Source organism: Pseudorca crassidens, chromosome 1, assembly GCF_039906515.1.
Source record: "Pseudorca crassidens isolate mPseCra1 chromosome 1, mPseCra1.hap1, whole genome shotgun sequence".
Taxonomy (NCBI): Eukaryota; Metazoa; Chordata; class Mammalia; order Artiodactyla; family Delphinidae; genus Pseudorca; species Pseudorca crassidens.
The window spans coordinates 55,131,329-55,154,223 of NC_090296.1; the positions used below are offsets into that span (position 1 = coordinate 55,131,329).

Below are 22,895 nucleotides of genomic sequence, written 5' to 3' on the forward strand. Positions count from 1 at the left end.
GGACCACGAACCCGTGTCCCCCGCATCGGCAGGCAGACTCTCAACCACTGCGCCACCAGGGAAGCCCTACCCATTTTTTTTTAACTTAATGTTATTGAGAGTCTAACTTGCCTTATTCCTTGTGGTTGGCCATGTTTTTAAATCGGAAGATGAGGTGAAAAACAAACATGTTTAGATAAAATTAAATAACGTGTCTTATTTCTCTATCCAGGCTGAGAAAACAAAACGCCAGTTCTCTTTTTCAGGAGTGGCAACGCATTATCTTTTTTTTTTGCGGTACGCGGGCCTTTCCCGTTGCGGAGCACAGGCTCCGGACGCGCAGGCTGAGCGGCCATGGCTCATGGGCCCAGCCGCTCCGCGGCATGTGGGATCTTCCCGGACCGGGGAACGAACCCGTGTCCCCTGCATCGGCAGCGGACTCTCAACAACTGCGCCACCAGGGAAGCCCCATTATCTTAGTATTTTGTATTGTTAAAAGGGAAGTGAATGGTATGGTCCTGATATTCGTTGGAAAATCCTAAGGGAAAAAAAGCAAGGCGTCCTGATGCTCCACCATTACATCTTCATAAATGATATAGAGCAGTAAGCGTCGGGGTGATATTCTACTCTAGCGATAGCATTCTACCTCAGACTTGGATACAATTCCTGGCTTCTCCCCTCTAAAAGTGGCGACCTCGAGTAACCTCTGTAGATTTGTTTCTTCGTGTATTGAGGAAAAGTACACACACATCACGAGGTTGTTTGGACCACTAATAATGTCATCCCCTCATCGCCACCATCAGCAAGAGCCATCCTGCGTGTAGCCACTTTACATTGTTTTATATGGTCAAGTGTCTGGACTTGCTTTTAGACATGCTGTTTATCATATGTTTGTATTTGGGAGGGGGAAGGGAACCGGTTGTATTTTAGTTTAATTTGTGTGAGTTTTAAAAGGAAAGTGGTGGAATATAGGTTGTTCTGATGGACAAGGACTGAGCCAAGTCAGATGTGAATCTTTAGGCTAGAACTAGATAAAATGAGATTAGATGTCTGAATGCTTTTGTTTCCTTTAAACATATTAAAGACTTTAAATGCATAGCAGCTTGTCGGTAATAAACAAGTGTGGGTAATGGCTGGTAAACAATCACTACTATCGGAGGTCGTCGCCTCACAAGGGTTCCAATTATGAGCAGCTGACAGCTTGCGGCTTTCTGCGTAGTCCGCTGCCGGGGCCACATCGGCCGATTTTACCCGGGACTCAACAAAGAGGCCCGCGGAGTACAGCCTTAACGTCACTCAAACACTGGCCCCAATCCTGCTGGGTAGCGCCGTGACCCCGCCCGCTTGAGCTCCGAGCAGAGTCCGCGCCACGCCTCTGGGGCGGGGCGATGCCGAACCCAGGCGGGCTGGCTCAGTAAAGCGGAGGCAGCGGGGGAAGATGGCGGCGGCCGTTCCGCAGCGGGCCTGGACCGTGGAGCAGCTGCGCAGCGAGCAGCTCCCTAAGAAGGACATTATCAAGTTTCTGCAGGATCACGGTTCAGATTCGGTACCGGAGGCGGCGGGGCGGCCGGGCTGGTGCGGCTGAGGGACACTTCACCCCCCCGTAGATGCCCATACATTCCGTATTCCTCGGTGCCCCCGCCCTCGTCTCCAGCGGCCGGTGGCCTGGAAGGCCGGAGAGGTCCCGCGTGCGCTCCCGAGCCACGCTCCCGCCCCTCGGGCCGGCCCTGCTTGGGCGGGTGGAGCAACTTTACCTTTTGCGGCACGCAGCAGTAGCAGATTTAGAACCTCACTGAGATGCTTGAGTGAGGTGGAGGCTGTGAAAAAAAGGAACCCAGTAGATTTTGGGGGTTGAGACGGGGGCCCGAGGACTGGAGGCTTGCGTGAGATAGATCCCTGGCGGGGAGTGTGGGCTGTTAGGGAAATGAGAAGGGATGTGAAGATTTCGGTGGGAACGATGGTGCGATTTGCTTTTCTCATCAATTACCAAGCACTGAACACTAATAATTGTGATTTTTTTACAGTCTTGCTGTTTAACTTTTAAAATATCGATCCTTTAAATGACCTTTTCACCTGTATATTTAGGGGAGTTACATGAGTATTTCGGGTACAGTGGTCTCCCATTGTTATAAACAAACCAAGAAATCTATTTGGCATTCTTCCTACTTTTACGCCCTGCATTTTTCAGCACAGTCTCCATCTTAACCACTCTCCGTAGTCACAAGTTATTTTTGTCAGACGGCTTCTTTTCCTTCGGAAATTAATATAATTCATATCTCCTTAAATTGCAGAACAACTGTACAGTTTGTGTGCCCGCAGCATCTCCCACTTATCAGAAATAGCAGGGGTCTAAATGTGGTTTATCTACGGTTTTTAACTTAATTTCCAATAATCTCCCTCCTGAATAATAATTCTGACATCAGCAAATACTTATACAACATCTACAGCAAGAACCGTACTCAGTGTTTGGGGATACAAGTGTGAAAATGAAAGACCATGCCTCAGAGACACCATTTTATACCATTTTACTATTTTAGTGGAATTATTTTCTCTTAAGCCAATCCACATTTCACTGAAACAATAGAGTAGATATATCATTTATTAACGTGTAATGCCTCAAAACTGTACTATATTCATCAAATTCTTATAAAACAAATCATCCCAAGGTGGAATCTAATGTAAAACTGGCCCACGTTGGACAATTTCAAGAGACTTGGCTTGTCAAAATACTAAGATACTAATACTAATATACCAATCTTTTACATGCATATTTTCCAGTGTTCATTCACATATGTAAACCTATATTTGACAGTCACTATTTTATTGATCATAAGATATCATGGAGATGTTTATATTTTGGATATCTTTCTGAAAACTTGCTAAAGAAATCACAACAGTGCTAAAGTAGCTGCTTCTGTTTAATCAAAATAGCCTTTCCCATGAGCCTTTATCATTTAGAACGTTTCTCTCTAAGCGTGAGAGAGAAAAATGCAATAGTGATTGTTTCAGAAAAACTGCTTTATTGTAAGGTTAGAAGGTTAGAAAGATTAAAAGATGCCAGAGGACAACTTTGGGAAGGTAACAAAATGAGGAATCAAGCAAGGACCACGAAGTAGAAAAGGAAGAAGAATAAAGTAAGGAAAACATGTACATGATTTTGAGATGAAGTTACATGATTTTGATGATTTGATATTTCAGTAGTAGTATTTCAGTATTCATCTGACAGTTTAGTCTTATATTTGAGAGAAATGGAATTCTACTGTTAGAGTTATTAAATACATTATTAATCAAATAGGTAATATGTATTGAGTTCTTACTGTATGACTGGAAATGGTTTATTACATTTACCCTTATAAGAAGCCTCTGACATAAGATGCTGTTATTAATCTTTCACTGTGATGCAGAAACTGAGTCTTTAGGAAAGCTTAGTCCCTTGTCTAAAATCAGACAGCTAGGATTTTAACCCAGATGGTCTGACACCACAGTCTATACATTTGAACACTATATATCCAGCATTGTGTAACAGTGTTTCTGGGTGTGCCAAGAATGGGTTACAGATACGTCAAGATATTAATACCCAACATGGCTAGAGGCTCCCAGGGCACGGGCCAAGTAACATCCTGCCAGGAGCAGCTTTGCCCAGTTACCAAAATGTGCTTGCTGTGTAAGTGTGCTCTTCCGTGAGTTCCATGATGGGAAAAGGGTTAGTACACACCAGTGTAACCACTATGCAATATTACAGTTCTAATCTTTGAGTATTTCTTATAATTACCCAATATGGTTTTTTAATATTCCTTAAATCTTATTTTTGTTATGAAGTAGAGTATAAAATGTAATGTTTCATTTCTTTTATCAATAGTATGATTGAAAATATAATTTCTAACTCAAAAGTTCATTTTCTAATTTTAGACCCTTTCTTACATGAGGGAAATTATTTTGACTAACCAGCTTTTTTTCTTTATAGTTTCTTGCAGAACATAAGTTATTAGGAAACATTAAAAATGTGGCCAAGACAGCTAACAAGGACCATTTGGTTACAGCCTATAACCATCTTTTTGAAAGTAAGGTGAGTATTGTTACATTTTATTACCAAAATATCATTTTAGATATTTTATTCCCAAAAAGAAGCTTTAAATGCATTTATTTGCAGAATATGTTGACATTTTTCCACCTGTACTTTTTCTTAACTATAATCATAAATGGACTATCACATTTAGCATGGCTAATCTGTAATATGGCAGGATGTTTTGATATTTTGAAAGGGAACAGATTTTTAAGGACACTGAAAAGTTACAAATCTAAAGTAAGTTGCATTTCATTAATGTATTTAAACTCTTGGTTAGACCTAGGCTGAGCCTTTAGAAAAGGAAATTTTAAGAAATTCTCCAATATATGTTAACTATGAAATGACCACCTTCCACAAAAAAAAAGAGAATCTTTATTAAGGAATTGATTGAATACTATTCATATCTCTGAGTCTGAATTGGTCTTTCTAAAGGTTACGGGTCTCATTACAGAATTTATTTTGTGAGATAGTTTGAGATTCATAATTTGTTGATTAAAATGCTTAATATAAGATTCTTCCTTTGTTCTTAGCCAGACATGAATATGATAAACATTAGACCATTTTCCTTACAGCGTTTCAAGGGTACTGAAAGTATAAGCAAAGTGTCTGAGCAGGTGAAAAATGTGAAGCTTAATGAAGATAAACCCAAAGAAACCAAGTCTGAAGAGACTCTGGATGAGGTATGTATAGAATGTATTCTTACTTGATTTCGCATGTGAATTTGAGAAAAAGTATTTGCTTTACAGCACTGACTTCTCATAATAAGGGGTGGCCACTTTCAGTGAGCCAAACACTAATATGGAGTGGGTTATCTCCCTTGGGTGTACTCAATAAGGAAAAAAGAACCAGTGCTTTACAGTTAGTAAGCCTTTCCTGTGAAATACCTCTAGTTTTTTTTTTTAAAAAAAAACATGTTCTCACTCATAGGGCCAAATCAGTACATTGTTTTTTTGTTTGTTTTAATCAATTAATTTATTTATTATTGGCTGCGTTGGGTCTTCGTTGCTGCGCGTGGGCTTTCTCTAGTTGCTGTGAGTGGGGGCTACTCTGCCTTGCGGTGCGCGGGCTTCTCATTGCGGTGGCTTCTCTTGTCGCGGAGCACGGGCTCTAGGCACATGGGCTCAGTAGTTGTGGCTCGTGGGCTCTGGAGCGCAGGCTCAGTAGTTGTGGTGTACAGGCTTAGTTGCTCCACGGGATGCGGGATCTTCCCAGACCAGGGCTCAAACCCATGTCCCCTGCCTTGGCAGGCGGATTCTTAACCACTGTGCCACCAGAGAAGCCCTAGCTTTGTATTTTATATTGCCTCTATGTCTGGCCAGAACTTCTGAGCTTTCAAAGCTATTTTAAGGGCCTATTCTATAGCCAAGTTGGACTGAGTGAAAGAAACTTCCTTTTGATTATTTTTAGCTTTTTCTGATGTACATGGTGTCCTAGGCAATATAAATAGTTAATTCGGGCCTGGCTGCAGGGTGTGGGTTCATCTGTCTCATCTTTCCCAGCCCAGGTTTTGTATTTTGGTACCAAGGTTTGAAGAGCCAGATAAAACTATTTCTGAAATTGGGAGATTGGGATTGACATACATACACTAATATGTATAAAATGGAAAACTAATAAGAACCTGCTGTATAAAAAAATAAATGAAATAAAATTCAAAAAAATAAAACATTTTTCCACCAGTGTCTCCATTAAAAAAACAAAACAAAACTATTTCTGTAAATGGACAGACTTAGTAGAGCTAAGGACAGCTCTTTGAAAAGCCTCAGTAGAGCTAAATTGATTATTATCTTGCCACTTTTGATAATATCTTGCTAACAACTAAGCTCACTCATTCCTAGCAGTGTTAGTATCAGTGACAATAATAATAATTTGATAAATGTTTTATATAGTGGGCGAATATTGAGCAGCTACTAAGGTAAATAGAGGTATAATTATTAGAAGGTTTACAAAAGCAGTTGGCAACATAGTTCATCTTCCAGAAAGAGTATTCCAGAAAACTAGAGTAAGGGACGTATGAGGTAGCAGATAATATATCAAGAGATTAAGAAAAAGAGCATTACAAATAAAAGTAAAAGCTGTAAGGGCTGGAGGCAGTTTAGAGAGATTTCGTGAGAGTCCTAAACTATATCGTTTTCTTTAAAACGTCTTTTCATTTCATTTAACTGGTCAGTGTGAGCCCTCTTTTTTATGTACTCATTGTCTTCCTGCCTAGATTCCGTAACTTCTTGACCAGTACTTTGCTGGTCCCTGCTGTCTGCTTTCCCTGTTCATGCTTCAGGACTGCAGAGCAAGTACTGTGAAGAAAAATAATCATCAAACTTTTTACTGGGCTTTGTATAAATTAAAGCTTAATATCAGACAGGCATGGTTTCTAGTTTCACTGCTACTCAGCAGCTTTCATACTATCCCTCACTCAATTCCCCATCCACATAAACTACTTGACATTTTTCCAGAAGTTCTCAACCTTCTCTTATTCCTTTCTCATTATATACTCTTGTGTTCTATTTTACCAAAATATTAACATACATAGTTGTAACCATTCTCTTCTTCCCAGTTTAAAAGTTCTCTGATCTTTGGTTTTCTTTTTCCTTTTCATGTCTCCCTCAGATCTAAGGCTGTCAAACATCTTCTTTTTCACATCTTCATCCATTCCTTTTTGATTCTCAAGCATTCCAAGGCCTCAGACCTGGAGTGTGGGAAAAGTCACTAATCTGCCTTCATTCTCTTTCATCATCATTCAGCCCCAAAATGGCTGTTCTAGTAAGTTTTCTAAAATATTTTGCAAACTGCACCCTACTCAAAAATCTTCAATAACTCTATACTGTCTAGAGCTGCACTGTCCAGTACAGTAGTCACTAGCCATACGTGGCTGCTGAGCACTTTGTGGCCACTCCGAATTAAAATGTGCCTTAAGTATAAAATATGCAGTTTCAAAGTTTTAATATGATTTTTTTTAATGTAAAATATCTCAACATTTTCATATTGATTACATGTTGAAATGATATTAATGCAGCAACTAGACAACTTAAAATTACATTTGTGACTCATTGTTTTTCTATTGGATTGCATTTTTGGCATTCAAAACCTTCCAATATCTGGCCCCTGCCCAGCTCCGTATTTACTACTTCTATAGAAATATTCTTCTTCGGTCACAGATGTCTGCCCATTGTCTACTAAACTGTCCATACTTTTATTTCTTGCTTAGTGTGTCTCTCCTCTCAGCTTCCCTATTTGTCAGTTCTCTGTCCCCTTCAAGACCCAGGTCATCGGCTCATCGCTTCCTTTGAAATTTTACCATCCCAGACTTTACATAACTGCCAAAAATTTCTGTAGCACATGGTTATCTATATTATTTACCTCTACCTTATTCATCTTAATGCAGAGAACCTTGTCTAATAGCTGTTACTAGACTTTAAATAAATCAGTCATAGTCAATATATTTATTACCTATTATGTATTAAATAGTGTTGAGGAAAGTTTTCAAGTATGAATGAATATTGGACAGGAGAGAAAGTATAAGTTAGGTCAGGAACTCACACTCAGACGTCAGAAGTGACTGTAAAAGTACTCAAGCCAAAAACTTGAGATTCATCCTTCATAACTTCTTTACATATAATCATCACCAAAGTCTGTTGATTCTGCATATATATATCACAAAACTGCTCATCTTCTGTCATCCTCAATGTTGGCACCGCAGCATAGACCTAGACTACTATACTAACCTCTTCCTATCAAGTCTCCCCACTTCCACTTTTGATTCCCTATCCATTCCTCAACTAGATCAAACTGATCTGTTTAGAACACAAATCTGATTTTGTAACTTCTTTGTTTAAAACTGGTAATTGGTTGCTCAGTGACCTAAAGATAAAAACCCAGATTCTTAACATGTGTTATGTCTTTCCAGCCTCATCTCATACCATTCTCTTTTCATTCTTACCTTGCAGACTACTATTTTCATGCTCTTCCCTGCTATGAAAATGCTATTCTCTGCTGTAAACCTTCCTCTACTGAGTGACCTTCTTTTGTCCTTCAAGATACAGTGTAAACATTACTTCAGAGAACCCTCTCCCAGCCTATAGCCTATACTGGAGTACGTCACTGTGTCCTTCTCATGTTGGCACCCTGTGCTTCCTCTTTAGGTCTCCTAAAACACACCTATATTCTCTGTTAGAGTGAGGGCCAGAACCACGTCTGCCAGCTCAGCTGCGTATCTCTAGTTCCTGACATATAGAACATGCTCAAATATTTCTTGAATTGAGAATAATTATGTAATATACAGTTGACCGTTGAACAACATGGGTTTGAACTGCATGGGTCCTTTATAATATGCAGATTTTTTCCAGTAGTAAATACTGCAGTACTTCATGACCCTCAATCCTTAGTTGGTTGAATCTGCGGACGCAGAACCATGGATGCGGAGGAATCATGTAAAGGGAGGGCCAACTATAAGTTATACATGAATTTTGGACTGCAGGAAGGGTTGGCACCCCTAACACCCAAAGTGTTCAAGGGTCAACTGTACTCTCATTTTTAGAGGCTATGCTGTGATCTAGTTAATTGCAGCTATGATGATTACTCTCAAAAGTTCCTTTATCTGTGTCTAGAAGTTTCTAGCTCAGACCCAGTCTCAGGAATGTAGTTCTTTTCCTCACTCTGGACTAAGAAATTGCTGCAAAGCCAGGAAATTACCTAAAAGCCAGGTCCGTTCAAGCACATTAACTCCAGGATAGCTTGGGACTGATCTGACCTCCCACCATGAAGCAATCAGGTTCTTGCAATGAAACCCAAAATGAGATCCACCATTTTACAAAGTGTGTTTTATAGGTCCCAGAAGTTCCATGTTGTTTTCATGTGTCATCAAAAGCTGTACCTTGTGTCTCCTACTTGAAGTTTCACAGTGTATATTAGCTAATGCATAATTAGCTCTGAGAAGTTATGCAAGAGAGGCATATTTAACTTGAATGCAGTATTTCCCAAACTTAATTATATTAGGCCCTTTTCTTCCAACAATGCCAAGGAATGGGTGATCCATAAAAGACACTTTGTGAAACACTGAAATTGAGGCCCCAAGTAGGCAGATTGCGCCTTTACTGTTAAGACTGAGATATAGCCACCAATTTATTGTGTTTGCATTATACTAGGACCTCTAATGTAGGTAACACAACATGCCCAAGCAACGTGGTACAACAAAGGGAAAAATAATGGAATGACATTGGTGTTTTTGTTTTTTTAAAAAATTTAATTATTTATTTTTGGTTGTGTTGGGTCTTCGTTTCTGTGCGAGGGCTTTCTCTAGTTGCGGAGAGCAGGGGCCACTCTTCATCGCGGTGCGTGGGCCACTCACTGTCGCTGCCTTCTGCTGTTATGGAGCACAGGCTCCAGACGCGCAGGCTCAGTAGCTGTGGCACACGGGCTTAGTTGCTCTGCGGCATGTGGGACCTTCCCAGACCAGGGCTCGAACCCATGTCCCCTGCATTGGCAGGCAGATTCTCAACCACTGCACCACCAGGGAAGCCCGACATTAAGTTTTAAAATGTGGCTATTATTTGCTAATCGTACCTTATCCACTCAATAGTTATCTGTAATTTCTTTAATAAAGTCTTGATATTCTGATATTCTCACATAATATACGTATATTGTCATCCTCATTTTGTGGCTTTTAAATGCTTTAAGTTAAAATTATTTTCAAATTTGGGATATATGTTAACAGTTTTTGTCAAGTCAACTATATTCCTTAAAAATCATTTATTTTTCTGATATAACAGAAAAGGATAGAGAAAACATAATTCCAACACCTAGAAATGAATGTTTAACATTTCAGAATATTTTTGAATATTTTCTCTGTGTATATTTATTGAAAAGTTGAGATTTTACTGTAGAACTTTCTACTGATTTTTCTTGTAATCTTATAAGAATTTTTCCACATTACTAAAAACTATTATATTACCATAAATATGTGGTTTTATTTTGCCATTATGTATAATAGTGTATGGAATAACTGCATAAAGATTTTTTCCTAAGTTTCAAATTACTTCTTGAGTATATATCTGTATAAAGAGAATTATCATACTTTTAACATTTTAAAATTGCATTCCAAAGAGATGGCACCAGTTTACACTACTAGCAGTAGACTTCTAAAGTAACGTCTCACTAAAACAAGCTTGGAATGGGTCAGGAAGAAAGTTAATGCTTACTTTTGTAATACACTTTGTATTCAAGCTATAGATGTGACTTTCTTCTGACTTAGGGAGGCAGCCTAGCTTTAGCTGAAAGTTCTAATCCTTAAGACTCTGAATTGCATAGGGCTTTATACCCTATCCAGGCCTCACTACTTTCTCTATAAAAGATGGGGAAAGAACTGCCAGGTTGCTGTATGGTTAAATGAATGGACATAACAAAATGACTAGTATTAATACCTGACATTCCATATGTGCTTGAGTGGTAGTAAAGTGGTTAAGGCTTGGGCTTTATAACCAGGCTGCCTGGTTTCTAATCCTACACAGCCACTTTGGAGCTCTAGGACCTTAAGCAAGTTACTTATCCACTCTATCCTTTTGTTTCCTTATCTGTAAAACAGGGATAATAATAGTACCTACCTCATAAGGGAGAGTTAGTTTCTGTAAAACATTTGGAATGTTCTGTAGTATAAAATTCTATATATTCTTAAGTTTACCTAAGAAATTGATTCTTTTGATTCTCATTGATTCCTCACTAATGATTAGATTAACCCTTAGCTTTAAAAAAAAAAAAAAAAAGACCCTGATAATCCTGCTTTGTTCTAGGAAATCTGCCTCTTATGGTAATTTCTATAGATAATTCCATTCATTGTGTGAACTTATTTTCAATTCAAGTCCAGGAACAGATGCAATATTACTTGTATTTATTCTAATTGGATATAATTTAAATATTTAGTAATGCCAATTATTGGTGCTAACACAACTCAAATCTTTGAAAAGATGTCACAATGATTTAATGCCTTATAATTTTATAGGAATTAAAATGTAATGATATTTCTAACCTTGGAAAATAACTGGATTCATTTTATGGTTTGATGAATAATTACTCTTTGTCAAAAGAACATAGGTTTCCAAAGAAGATGGAAGTTATTTGAAATTATAGGTGTGCTAGTTACTAATATTCTCATCACAGACTTGAAATGAGATAGTGAGTTTTTTAACTCAGTGGTGAACCAGAGGCAAAATAGTTTGTTACCAAATCTGTGAAATTCTTGTGACTGGACTTAGGTCACAGTTGGCTGTATAAGTATTCTCTTTGTCATCCTTCTAAAAAAAGGACATGAATTAACAACTCTATGTGTGTGTTGTTTTTGTTTGTTTCTAGGGTCCACCAAAATATACAAAATCTGTTCTTAAAAAAGGAGATAAAACCAACTTTCCCAAAAAGGGAGATATTGTTCACTGCTGGTATACAGGAACACTACAGGATGGGACTGTTTTTGATACTAATATTCAAACGAGTAAGTCTAAATGTAATCTTATCTCTTTGGCTTTAGGGCATGCCAGATATTTGTGTTGGCAGTACCTTTTTCTTGGCTGTCATTTTTTTTCCGGAAGTCTTTTACACCTGTGATTTACTTGTAAAAGGTTTTCAGTTCACTACTTGGCTGGGTGTAAATGAAGACCTTTTGGTCACTGAAAAGCAAAAAATAAGGAAGCTTAGTCTAAACTTTGTTAATGCCCCAAATTCCGGCTTTTGTATTTTAATATAAAAGGCAGAATAGTGTTATTTTAATGGTGTAAATATAGGTCCTTTCCGTCTCCCTACTTTAGACCATAATTATTTTTACATCCAAAATTTTCTTGATGAAATACTTGGCTTTCTGAATTTTTATTTCTTTTCAGATGCATAGCATGGTAAGTTCTGAAATCAATTTAAAGACTTAAATCACTGTGTTTTTCAATTGGAACTTAACTTCATTATTAACTATAAAGAAAATCTGTTTTACAGGTTCGAAGAAGAAGAAAAATGCCAAGCCTTTAAGTTTTAAGGTTGGGATAGGCAAAGTTATCAGAGGAGTAAGTAAAAACTGGCCACGAACCAGTAGATATTCTGGCACACGCTACTTGTGGTATGGTAACATAAAGAATTAGGTTTGAGAATAGAATGAAAACAATCTTTCGAGTCTCACAAATCAAGTGTTATCATTGCTAACTGATCTGGCACAAATTACATTCTCTGGATCTCAGACAGTACAGCCTACCTCAAGGTTGCTAAAAGATTAAGTGGGGGACTTCCCTGGTGGCACAATGGTTAAGAACCCACCTGCCAATGCAGGGGACAAGGGTTCGAGCCCTGGTCCGGGAAGATCCCACGTGCCGTGGAGCAACTAAGCCCATGCGCCACAACTACTAAGCCCGTGTGCCACAACTACTGAAGGCCGCGTGCCTAGAGCCCGTGCTGCACGAGAAGCCCCCGCACTGCAACAAAGTAGCCCCTGCTCACCGCAACTAGAAAGCCCGTGCACAGCAACAAAGACCCAATGCAACCAAAAATAAATTTTTTTTAAAAAAAAGATTAAATAGGTATAACTTAAAGCACATAATAGAGACTCAAATATTATTTCCTTCCATGCCTGCCCCTTTTATTATTTTTTTCTTTGTAAAGTAATTGCCAGAATGTTTGGCTTTCTAAATTTGATTCTTATGTTAAATAGCTGTTGTACCACTTATACATGATTCAGAAAGGTAAAATATCTGTTCCACTAAAGTACTGATAGAAACTTCTAGGAGTCTTTCCTGTGGCCCTCTCACCTCTCACAATTTAGGCTCAAACACCAAATATATCTTTCAAATGTTAAGTATGCCTTTACCCACCCTTACATGTGAGAGGTAACAGAAGGAAACTCTGAAAAAAGGGGAAGTTAGGCTTAAGCTGTACTGACCATTGCAGTGTACAGTACAAAAGGAGATGAAACAGCAGGACGTCAAATATTAATAACCAAAATGCCTATTTAAATGCAGTTATGAGGACCCTAAATGTGTTATTCTTTGTACTGTGGTAAGACCTAAAATATTGTTCAATCATATCCAGAGCCCAAAATAGAATATAAAACATCTTGAAACTAAAGGTTTAGTTGAAAATCACTTTTAACTACTATCTGATTATACCAAGTTGATATATCAGGTTGAGCTATTTTTGTTTCTGTAACTAAAATGTTTACTGGTAAATTTGTTCTAGTCAACCATACTCTTAATTTCCAGTATGTGACAGATCTCTATCATTTGAGCTTTATGTAATTGTTACATTTCAGCAGAGTATATGATATTAGTAATATATTCTGTATCCTTGCATCATATTGTTTTTGGTAATTTGGCTTTAAGATCCAAATTTGTACAAAATGACATTTTTGAAAAGTTCAAGTATTTACACTAGAAAATTGTTTAATGTGTCCTTAACTTTTTTCATTGAGGAAATAAAGGACAGATTTAGAGACTCTCACCCAAGGACATTACCTTAGGACATGAAATCCTGTAACAGAGTGCTTTGTATGTAATCTTGCCTTTCTTCTGGCTTTGCATGCTTTTGTAAAGTATCATTAGTTTTGATTTTATGTTCTTGCCTTTAGTGGGATGAAGCACTCTTGACTATGAGTAAAGGAGAAAAGGCTCGACTGGAGATTGAACCAGAATGGGCTTATGGAAAGAAAGGACAGCCTGATGCTAAGTATCCTTTTTTCCTTTGTAATTGAAAGAAAAATCATTAAGAAAGATCACTTGAAGGTATGTAAATGCTGTCTAGGTTAACCTCTAGGTCAGAGATCCTGTCCAGACCAGTCTTCCTGATATTTAGATGCTTTTGTGTCAACACCTCCAATATACACAATATTTTCTAATGTTACAAAGTATTCTAACTTGAGCTGGAGTCTTTTTTTCTTCCTATAAGCTCTTAATTTTCAAGACCTAAACTGAGGTTTAAGTTTCCATCTTTGAAAAGCTATTAATGTTTGAAGGGTTTATTTAAAGGAGTTAAGATGCTCAATACAAACAACTGTAGCAAACTGTAGGATTCAGATATGGCTCATGGTAATTTTATGCTTCCATATGATTTCAGGCAGTTAATTGGGTACTCAAAGCTTAGAAATGGAACACGTTGGGGATCACCAGTTGTGAAATGAAGGAGACCACAGGTCCAACATCATAGTGTACGCATTTGTGATTACAACTAGTGACAGTACTTTTCTGATAGGCCCAATTTGTGAACATTAAAAAAAAAAGAAGAGCCGGGCTTCCCTGGTGGCGCAGTGGTTGAGAGTCCTCCTGCCGATGCAGGGGACACAGGTTTGTGCCCCGTTCCGGGAAGATCCCACATGCCGTGGAGCGGCTAGGCCCGTGAGCCATGGCCACTGAGCCTATGCGTCCGTAGCCTGCACGTCTGCAGCCTGTGCTCCGCAACGGGAGAGGCCACAACAGTGAGAGGCCCACGTACCACAAAAAAAAAAAAAAAAAAAAAGAAGACCCATGACTCCAGTCTATTACGACCAAAACAATCCAATAGCTGAGTAGGAAGGTAGTTTAGTTGTTGGTTCCATTCCCAGAGAACTAGTTGGACCAGTCAGACTTAAGTTTGGGGATAAAAAAATTGGAAGTCCTTTCTAGACTTATCAATTAGTTACTTGGGAATATAATAGCCTTCTTCTCAGCCTATCAAAATCCCGTGACCAACTGCAGTTCCCTCTCGTGAAGTATCTCAAGACCAGTCAGATAAAAATCACTGTTATCTGAATTCAACATCTGAAAATTCACAGCAAATATCAGGTAGTACCTCATATGAACTTTGATTTAATGTAACATATACATCAGCTAGATTGAAATCACTTGGGGCAGGGGTGGGGCATACTAAGTAGCAGTCTTCATCAAGTAGTGGCTAACTTGGCAGTACTAGAGAGGAAGATCCTAGTTCAAGCTGAATTTATCTAGTCAGCCTTTATTGACAGATTATGACCTCCATTCACAAAAATACTTTTAGGAACCTCTAGGTTCCTATGTACTAGCCCCTGAGTCAACTATAAAGCCCTCCCTTTGGAGTTAATTACCAGTATCCAATACACATAATTCTAATTTTATTTATTTTTATAAATTTGTTTATTTTGGGCTGCGTTGGGTCTTCGTTGCTGTGCGTGGGGTTTCTCAAGTTGCCGCAAGCAGGGGCTGCTGTTCGTTGTGGTGGGGGCTCTAGGTCATGGGCTCTAGACATGTGGGCTTCAGTAGTTGTGGTGCATGGGCTCAGCAGTTGTGGCTCGCGGGAGCACAGGCTCAGTAGTTGTGGTGCACAGGCGTAGTTGCTCCGCAGCATGTGGGATCTTCCCCGACCAGGGCTCCAACCCATGTTCCCTGCATTGGCAGGCGGATTCTTAAGCACTGCACCACCGGAGAAGTCCCATAATTCTAATTTACACTAAGGGGAATAAGGGGAGAGGCAAGTTTTATCAAATTTACCTTGACTTCTTCAACAGAATTCCACCAAATGCAAAACTTATTTTTGAAGTGGAATTAGTGGATATTGACTGAAATAGTAAAGGCATCAGCAACAATAAAACACAGCCTTGAAGAAACTTAGGTGTCTCATTAGAACTGGTTACTATTTTAAGGGAAGAGTCAACTGGAAAATTCAAGAAGTTAAGTTAGAACTTGTTTACTTGATCCCCAACTTCTAAGAAATGTAATCCATTATAAATCCTTGAAGTTTAAAATATTTTACTACAGCTGTGTAGAATATCACTTAAAGAGAACTGACTTGCCTTTTACCTCATGTTGTAAACTAAAAGGCTCAATAAAAATTTATCCTATGTCTTGATTTGTGTTGTGTAAATATATTCATGTTCTGATTAGGTTAACCAGTACTAAGACTTCGTCAAACCTGGGAGTAACAGTAAAATTGTCTGGACAGCTTTGCCAGAGACAATCATCTTAAAATCTTTAAATATTTGTGTATAAGGAAGGCAAAAGCATAGAGATTGAGAGGAAGCAAAAGGCTAAAAGGTCTAATAAATTGTCAGCAATAGATGAATTCAAGAAAAGTATACTTCAAAACCAATAAACCACTAATACTGGTGAATATAAAGTTAATATTATTAGGTGATTTCCCCCCCTCAATAAATTCGTAACAATTATTGGATGAGTCTTCAGTTTTATTACAAAAACGAAGATGATCAGTTTGATCAAAATGAAAGCTTGCTCACAAGTTTTAACATGAATATTCCAAATACAAAGTCTCCTGAAACAAGTTTTGATATGATTTTCATTTTTTTAAAGGGATGCAAACATTCCATTTCCTCATTTATAATCTCTATTCCAAGACAGTATTTTAATAAGTATCTTCTGCTGTTTGATCCAAATTCACAACGATAATTGAACCACACAGACAATATCTTGTCAGCAAAGGTTAAAAAGCCATTTTTTTTTTTAAGGAGGAGGTAAATCCTTAATAACCAGCCCTTATGTATTTTCAGAACCTTGTACTACACTGACATGATTTGCAGTCAGTTTTTTTTCCCTACCCTTAAGGCTACAAAACTCTATTGCAAATGCATTGCAAAAGAATTCTAGACCACTTAATGCAAAAATCAAAAAAATAGTTCTCCAATAAAAAGTAAATTTTATAAATGGTAGGAAATAGTATCTGTGGTAAGCTACTAAGTGACATTTTCCCCTATTACTGAACAAATCATGTTACACAGAAACAGGGAAGACAAGTTATCAAATACAACAAGCTTATGCTATGTTTACATCCCTCATTAAAAAAAAATAATTTCAAACTTTTCACACACTCCATCTGATATTTAATTTTCCCATCAGGTTGGAGGGGGAGGATAATACTGTCCATAATTCCAAGGATTCTGATAATTGTACTGAAAGGAAAAAGCAAACATGTTAGCATACAAGAACTATGGCTGAGTTCTATATATAAAAATGTAATTAAAGCAGGTATATTTAAGAAAACAAGCATGTGTTCACTGCTGAAATTCCAAGTCTTAACCACAAGACAATGTATTATACAATCTGCAACCAAAGCAGAGTTGTTTTTTCTAAAGGAAAAAAAAAAAGACTATCCTCATTTATGCATTTCTAATAAAATCTATTAACAAAAAATTCAATTAAAATTATGTAAACTCACTTGATACCAGGCACTATAATTATAAGCAGCTTGATTTGCCTGTAAATCACCATCAATCATCTGCGTAGATGATGAAGTTGTATCTTCTGTGTGTGCTTTCTTTTCCTCTGGTTCTTCTGATCTAAATCAAAGGTCAAAATGGAAACTTTCAGAATTCCCACAGATAAGTACTTTTAACAAATGGATGAGTGTCACCTGTGTACATTCATCTGAAGTTCTTGACCACTCTGTTTTATATGATTTCAAATCACGAAAATAAATTACCACAACATAAAGGTGATAATTATCTTTAAAGGGATTTCCACAATGAAATGTCTTCTTTTAAGCATCCCTTTCTGATTCAGCAGGAAGTTACATACCCATTTTCTGCTTTTCTTTTTAAAGAATCCTGTTCTTTTAGGAGTGTTTGATGTTCATCATAAGCATTCAGAAGCCTGAGAGGGAAGGAAAAACAATCCTTTGGAATAGACAAAAGCCAAACTTAAATTTTTAAAGTGTTTAAGTTATTTCCACTTAGGGAAACAAAAGCATGTTGCAATGAACATCCTTTTGGAAAAAAAAAAAATGATCCAGCAGGCAAAACCGCCCCCAGCTACCTTTTCTATGTTATCTGCTTTGGCAAACCGCTGCCTTGCACCTTCCTTCTCAGTCCATGTGGTTCAAATGAGGCTTCAGAGATACAGGCCTAGCCAATTACCTTACTACGTATCTCTGACCAATGACTGGTTTAGAGGTGATCATGTGACTCAAACCAGGATGTCAGTAAGTCCCAGGATTTTTGACTGAGCTACTGAAAAAGTGCCTGTTCTCTGTACTACAGTGGGCTAAAGCTGATGGGATACTGGCCAAGAGCTACCTGTTTTTATTATTTGTAACACATGGGGAGAGCCCGACTAAGGAGCTATCACACGACAAAGACAGTGACCTTGACAATATGTTTCCGTCCAATGCAACGAGTCCTGACAGTTACATAATTTGTATACTTTTGAGATCTAACTTAACAATGCTTCTTAAAGACACCTGCCACCAGTTAGGATAAAGTGTAAACTTTGGCCATGTGATAAATTGAATTAGAGCTAAAATAAAACTACAGTATAATTAGTTATCATTGATTAAAAAGGTAATTTTTAATAAATAAAAAAATGTGATATGTATTATAGGTCTCACCTGGAACTCAAAACTTCAAAAACAATGTCACTTGAAGCCAAACTGACTTTAAAATCATAATGATTTTGTTTTCCTTTTACCATTTTCTTTTTGAGCGTGGAATCCTAACCACTGGACAACCAGGAAATGCCCTCCTTTTACCATTTTCTTAAATATTTTTTAGAAAGACAAAGATGGCCTTATTTTTTAAGGAATCAGAAACCTGAACACAGATAATTAACATTTCTGTGGAAATGACCTTGATGTTTACATGCATGTTCAACTTCCCTGGACAGCCTGCATATGTACACATTTAATAACAATTAACAGTAACACTGGTCCCAAAATATTCCAGGGGCAAAAACTGTCAATAATCTCTGGTTCGGTGTTTACTCAACATAAAGGACTTTAAAATGGACTAATTTCCTTAAGACCTTTAACAACTCATGGGTTGGCAACAAGAGACTCAATATTCATATGAGAAAATCTGAAAACTGAGGAATACAAAATATTAAGTGAGAGCTAGGATTTAATCCTATATTTGTCTGATTGAACATTAATCCTTACCAATTCATTACACTGCTACCTAAATTTCTAAGCAACTCATTTATTTTCCATATCACTCCCTTTTAAAATTTCAAATACAACAATCTTAGACCTGATACTCAGACCCTCCATAACTATATTTACAAGGGCCTAACTGGCATCCTTGTGTCGGACCTCAGATTTGTCTGTATATTACTGCCAAATTTAAATATGTCATTTAATCTAATTCAAAACTCTAATAGCTTCCTACTGTCAACCGTGTACATGTGCTCAGAACTCAGTCTAGCTTTTAAGACACAGCACATTTAGCATCAAGCTTTTACCGCTTCATAAAACCCTCCAATCAAGCAGATATTCTTTTTACATGAACTTTAATTTGCTTCCACCATTTTATCCTCTCCTTAGCTTATCAGAATCCAGTAATAACTAAATGAAGCCCCACCTCCTCTATGAAAGATGCCAAATACATTCTGTTCCAGAGAGATCAAAGCCTTCTTAACAGTTATATGCTACCTCACATACTTATGTACAGCCTCTCTAGTCACCACACCATCCAACTAGACTAAAAGCTAAAATTACATATGCCATTTCTTTTGTATACTTTCTTCAGTACAAAACAAAAGGAAGACACATACAGCACATGAGGTGGTCAAGAACACAGGCTCCGAAGTAGGTTCTAATTCCAGCTGCACAATGTAATAGCTAAGTGACCTTGGAAAAACTGCCTAATCTCTCTTTAAGCCTCTCTTTGTCTATTAAAAGACCAGTACCTCCTCCCCTGTTAGACTGTTAATGTACTTTACATTAGGTAATTATAAAACTTTTAATGTGCCAAGCACACATATACAGTTGTATTAAAATGTAACTCATATTAAACGTTTTTCAGTTGAATTAAAATCTTACTCAGCCATCAAAAATGTATACACAATTGCCTAACAGGAATTGGGGTATTTCCTTACTAGACCAGGTAAGAAAGGAATGGCAGCAATGCTCTAATCAATATTTCTACTCTTCTATTTTGCAGATTTAAATTTTAAACTTGTCCTTTTCCCCACCCTCATCTTTTAGCCTTTTATAATGCATGAAGATGAGGTCATTAAGGCATGATCTGTAAAACCACACCCATCCTCTTCTCTAATCTGAGATGGCATTCCTATTCCAGAAAACCCCATCTACCTTTGGTGGTCTATATATTAAATGTTTCTGTGTTTCAGGGTTCAATCCTTCACCCATTTCCTTTTTCACAGAATTCCTGCCTCCTGCTTTCTCTCATCTACTCATTGTTTAAATCACCATGCTAAAATTCTGAAAATAATTTTGAAGGAAAGACAAACCATATGTCCTCTCATTAAGCACACAGACATCTGCAAAACTGAATTTACCCCCACATATACCCGAGGAAAAAGAAACCTAGGAAACATTTTAAATTTAACAGTATATTATTTTGTACTCATCATCAAATTCCCATCCAAAATTATCAGTGCTCTATTACTATTCAGATAGATAATAATATATAATTAAGATCTTACTTATTAACATCTGAACCAAAATCTTCAAGAAATTCCACTTTTCTCTGAGAAAATGTAATTCTCATTTTCATAGGTAATGAACCATGTATAGCTTTGTCAAAACAATTTAGGATATTTTCTTCATTTTGTTTGAGGTCACCACTATATTCCATTTCAAGTAAATTGAGGTATAACTTTGTGTTCTCCTGTGTAAAAAGCAGTACCAATTAATCATATTTCTAAGATATTTTGATTAGACCACAGATATTTTAAATGCCTTAATTTTTATGTCTCAACTTGAAAAATTCAGTATTGAAAATTGTATTAAAATGTAATTCATGTTAAATTTTTTCAGCATACATCTAATAAACAGGTAAAAAAGTAATAAGCACATTGGTAGGTAGAGACATCATCCTAGCATCTCCTAAACTATGCAAGTTGTTAAATGCCAATAAATTAAAACCCTATATCCTATCTTGGGTTTAATGTAGCTTGACCTACCATAACAAATATGAAATAAAACATAAAAAAATGATCTCTACAGTTTCCAGTAATCTAAATCTTCACAACCATAGATAATCTTCCTCACTGCAGCTGGAAGCAAACCTCTTATAAACCTATGTCTTAAACAGACCTGTCATTAGCCGAAAATCTAAAAAATGAGAAATTTCCTAGACAGTATCTTTTGACATCAGTTGATATATAAAAGGAAATACTTTAGAGAAGGAGAATAATCTCACTGCTACATTTGTTACAATGTAGGCAACTGCCATACTTATGTTTATAAAATGTTCTCAGGCCCTCTACTCTACTTAATAAACTTGCCATAAAATTTCTAAATGTGGAGAAAATAGAAAATCCAATAATGTTAATTTTCTCAACCTTTTAATGATAATTTGAAAAATTTTTAAAAGAATGGCAACATCAGTTTAGAGGGACTGTTGTCTTCATTTAGTAATGAAATATATTACATACAGACCAAACCTTTCATCATAGTTGCCAAAATGAAAAACAACAACAAAAAAGACTACTTTTTTTTATGGAAGATATTCTAAAAAACACAAATACATACTTTGTCTCTTTCAATAGCTTCCAAAAGCACCTTTCTTGATTTTGGAAGGTTTTTTTGTATTTTGAAAAGATGTCGGGCTAGTTTGATAGCATAAAATGATGATTCATTATTTGATTTGGCATTTTTAATAGCTTCCTGAAGCAAACGTTCAGCTTCTTCCATATTTCCAAGCCGTCGTTCTAAACTTACTCTTCTCAAACGAACCATTGCCAATCCTAGAACACATTCTTCAAATGTTCTCAAGATATTCCTGGCTTCATTAATATTACCTAGAAATAGTAATTAAATGTTTATGCTTTTGTTTAAACTTATGAAATATCCTTTATGCCAGGTATTGGCAAATAACAGCCCACAGGCTAAATCCAGCCCTCTGGCTACTTTTTTTTTTTTGAAATGGAAAACAGCCATGTTCATTTTTTTATGTTATTGTCTATGGCTATTTTGGAGCTACAATGGCAGAGTTGTTAGGAAAGAGACCATATGGCCTGCAAAGCCTAAAACATTTACTATCTGGCCCTTTACAGAAAAAGTTTACCTGACCTCTGCTTTACACCATCTCTCAAGACTCAATTCCTATAACTTTATCCTAAAGTAACTTAAATCCCAAAATATCAACTGAATTTCCTCATTCTTACCCTGCTGTTCCTCAAAAGCTGCCCAAAGCATATGCACCATGGGTTTCTTTGGGAGATGAATTGTGCAAGCTCTGCTGAAGACATGCCTCACTCCTTCAATGCTATGATTTTCCATATACTTGGCATACTACATACAGAAACAGAGGAAATACTGAAAAATTTACAGTTGAACAAGCCATTAAATATGTGACAGAACGATAAAATTCTATTTTTAAACCCATTCAGCACCTTTATTGAACCACTAGACTAGTTTCTGTAAGGAAGGACGAAGAGAGGCAACGAGGTTGGCATATGCAGCAGTCAAATCTGGTTGCAAGCAGACCATCTCCTAATGCAACAGATATAGTTATATGAACAACATTCAACAGAAGTACAAAAAAGGTTAGTCACTAGATCAATGTTTATAATATATTCAAGTTTCAGAGCATATAATTTTCTTACCTTAATCCAAAACTCCTCATAGAGGGCACATGATATGACACATCTTTCAAAGAGAACCACAACTCGTTCATGAGTCCCATTTTCAATTTCAAATTCTAAGTATTCTTTCCAGTTTTTCAGTTGTGCCTTTTCCAATGGTTTCACATGAAAATAAGGTCTTTTAATCTGTAATAAAAGCATGACATGACAATGAAAGTAAACCAGTACCAACACCAAAATATGTATGACTACAGTAATACAAATTATTTAAATTATAAATATAATAATGAACCAAAAAATTTTAATCACATCTCATGAGTAAAAAAACTTCTAAAATTAAAATCCCTTTAATTACTTAGGCTTTATAAATTGAAGAAACAATGTATTTTCCA

At 37.0% G+C, this 22,895-nt stretch overlaps 2 protein-coding genes and 1 non-coding gene across 8 annotated transcripts in view; 1 reads left to right on the top strand and 2 right to left on the bottom strand.

Moving 5' to 3' along the window:
* The first annotated feature begins 1,366 nt into the window (after nt 1-1,366).
* On the top strand, nt 1,367-15,856 carry FKBP3 (FKBP prolyl isomerase 3). The gene is made up of 7 exons (XM_067737041.1): nt 1,367-1,525; nt 3,944-4,045; nt 4,618-4,725; nt 11,384-11,519; nt 12,011-12,078; nt 13,629-13,726; nt 15,516-15,856. Exons 1-7 carry the CDS (start codon nt 1,418-1,420, stop codon nt 15,568-15,570), a joined length of 675 nt encoding a protein of 224 aa, XP_067593142.1. The 5' UTR covers nt 1,367-1,417; the 3' UTR covers nt 15,571-15,856.
* Nucleotides 15,857-16,169: 313 nt separating this feature from the next.
* Nucleotides 16,170-22,895, bottom strand: part of PRPF39 (pre-mRNA processing factor 39) — a 37,153-nt gene continuing 30,427 nt past the window's right edge. For all 6 annotated transcript variants that reach the window (XM_067736989.1, XM_067737017.1, XM_067736999.1 and 3 more), the window contains 7 exons: nt 22,525-22,689; nt 22,084-22,210; nt 21,449-21,717; nt 20,398-20,582; nt 17,536-17,610; nt 17,177-17,297; nt 16,170-16,910 (listed from right to left, as the gene is read on the bottom strand). In XM_067736989.1, coding sequence (XP_067593090.1) covers nt 16,854-16,910; nt 17,177-17,297; nt 17,536-17,610; nt 20,398-20,582; nt 21,449-21,717; nt 22,084-22,210; nt 22,525-22,689 — 999 coding nt within the window. In that variant the 3' untranslated portion in view covers nt 16,170-16,853. The remainder of the gene's footprint in view (nt 16,911-17,176; nt 17,298-17,535; nt 17,611-20,397; nt 20,583-21,448; nt 21,718-22,083; nt 22,211-22,524; nt 22,690-22,895) is intronic.
* On the bottom strand, nt 21,293-21,378 carry LOC137208107 (small nucleolar RNA SNORD127). The gene has a single exon (XR_010935461.1). It is a non-coding gene; the product is annotated as a small nucleolar RNA SNORD127 (small nucleolar RNA).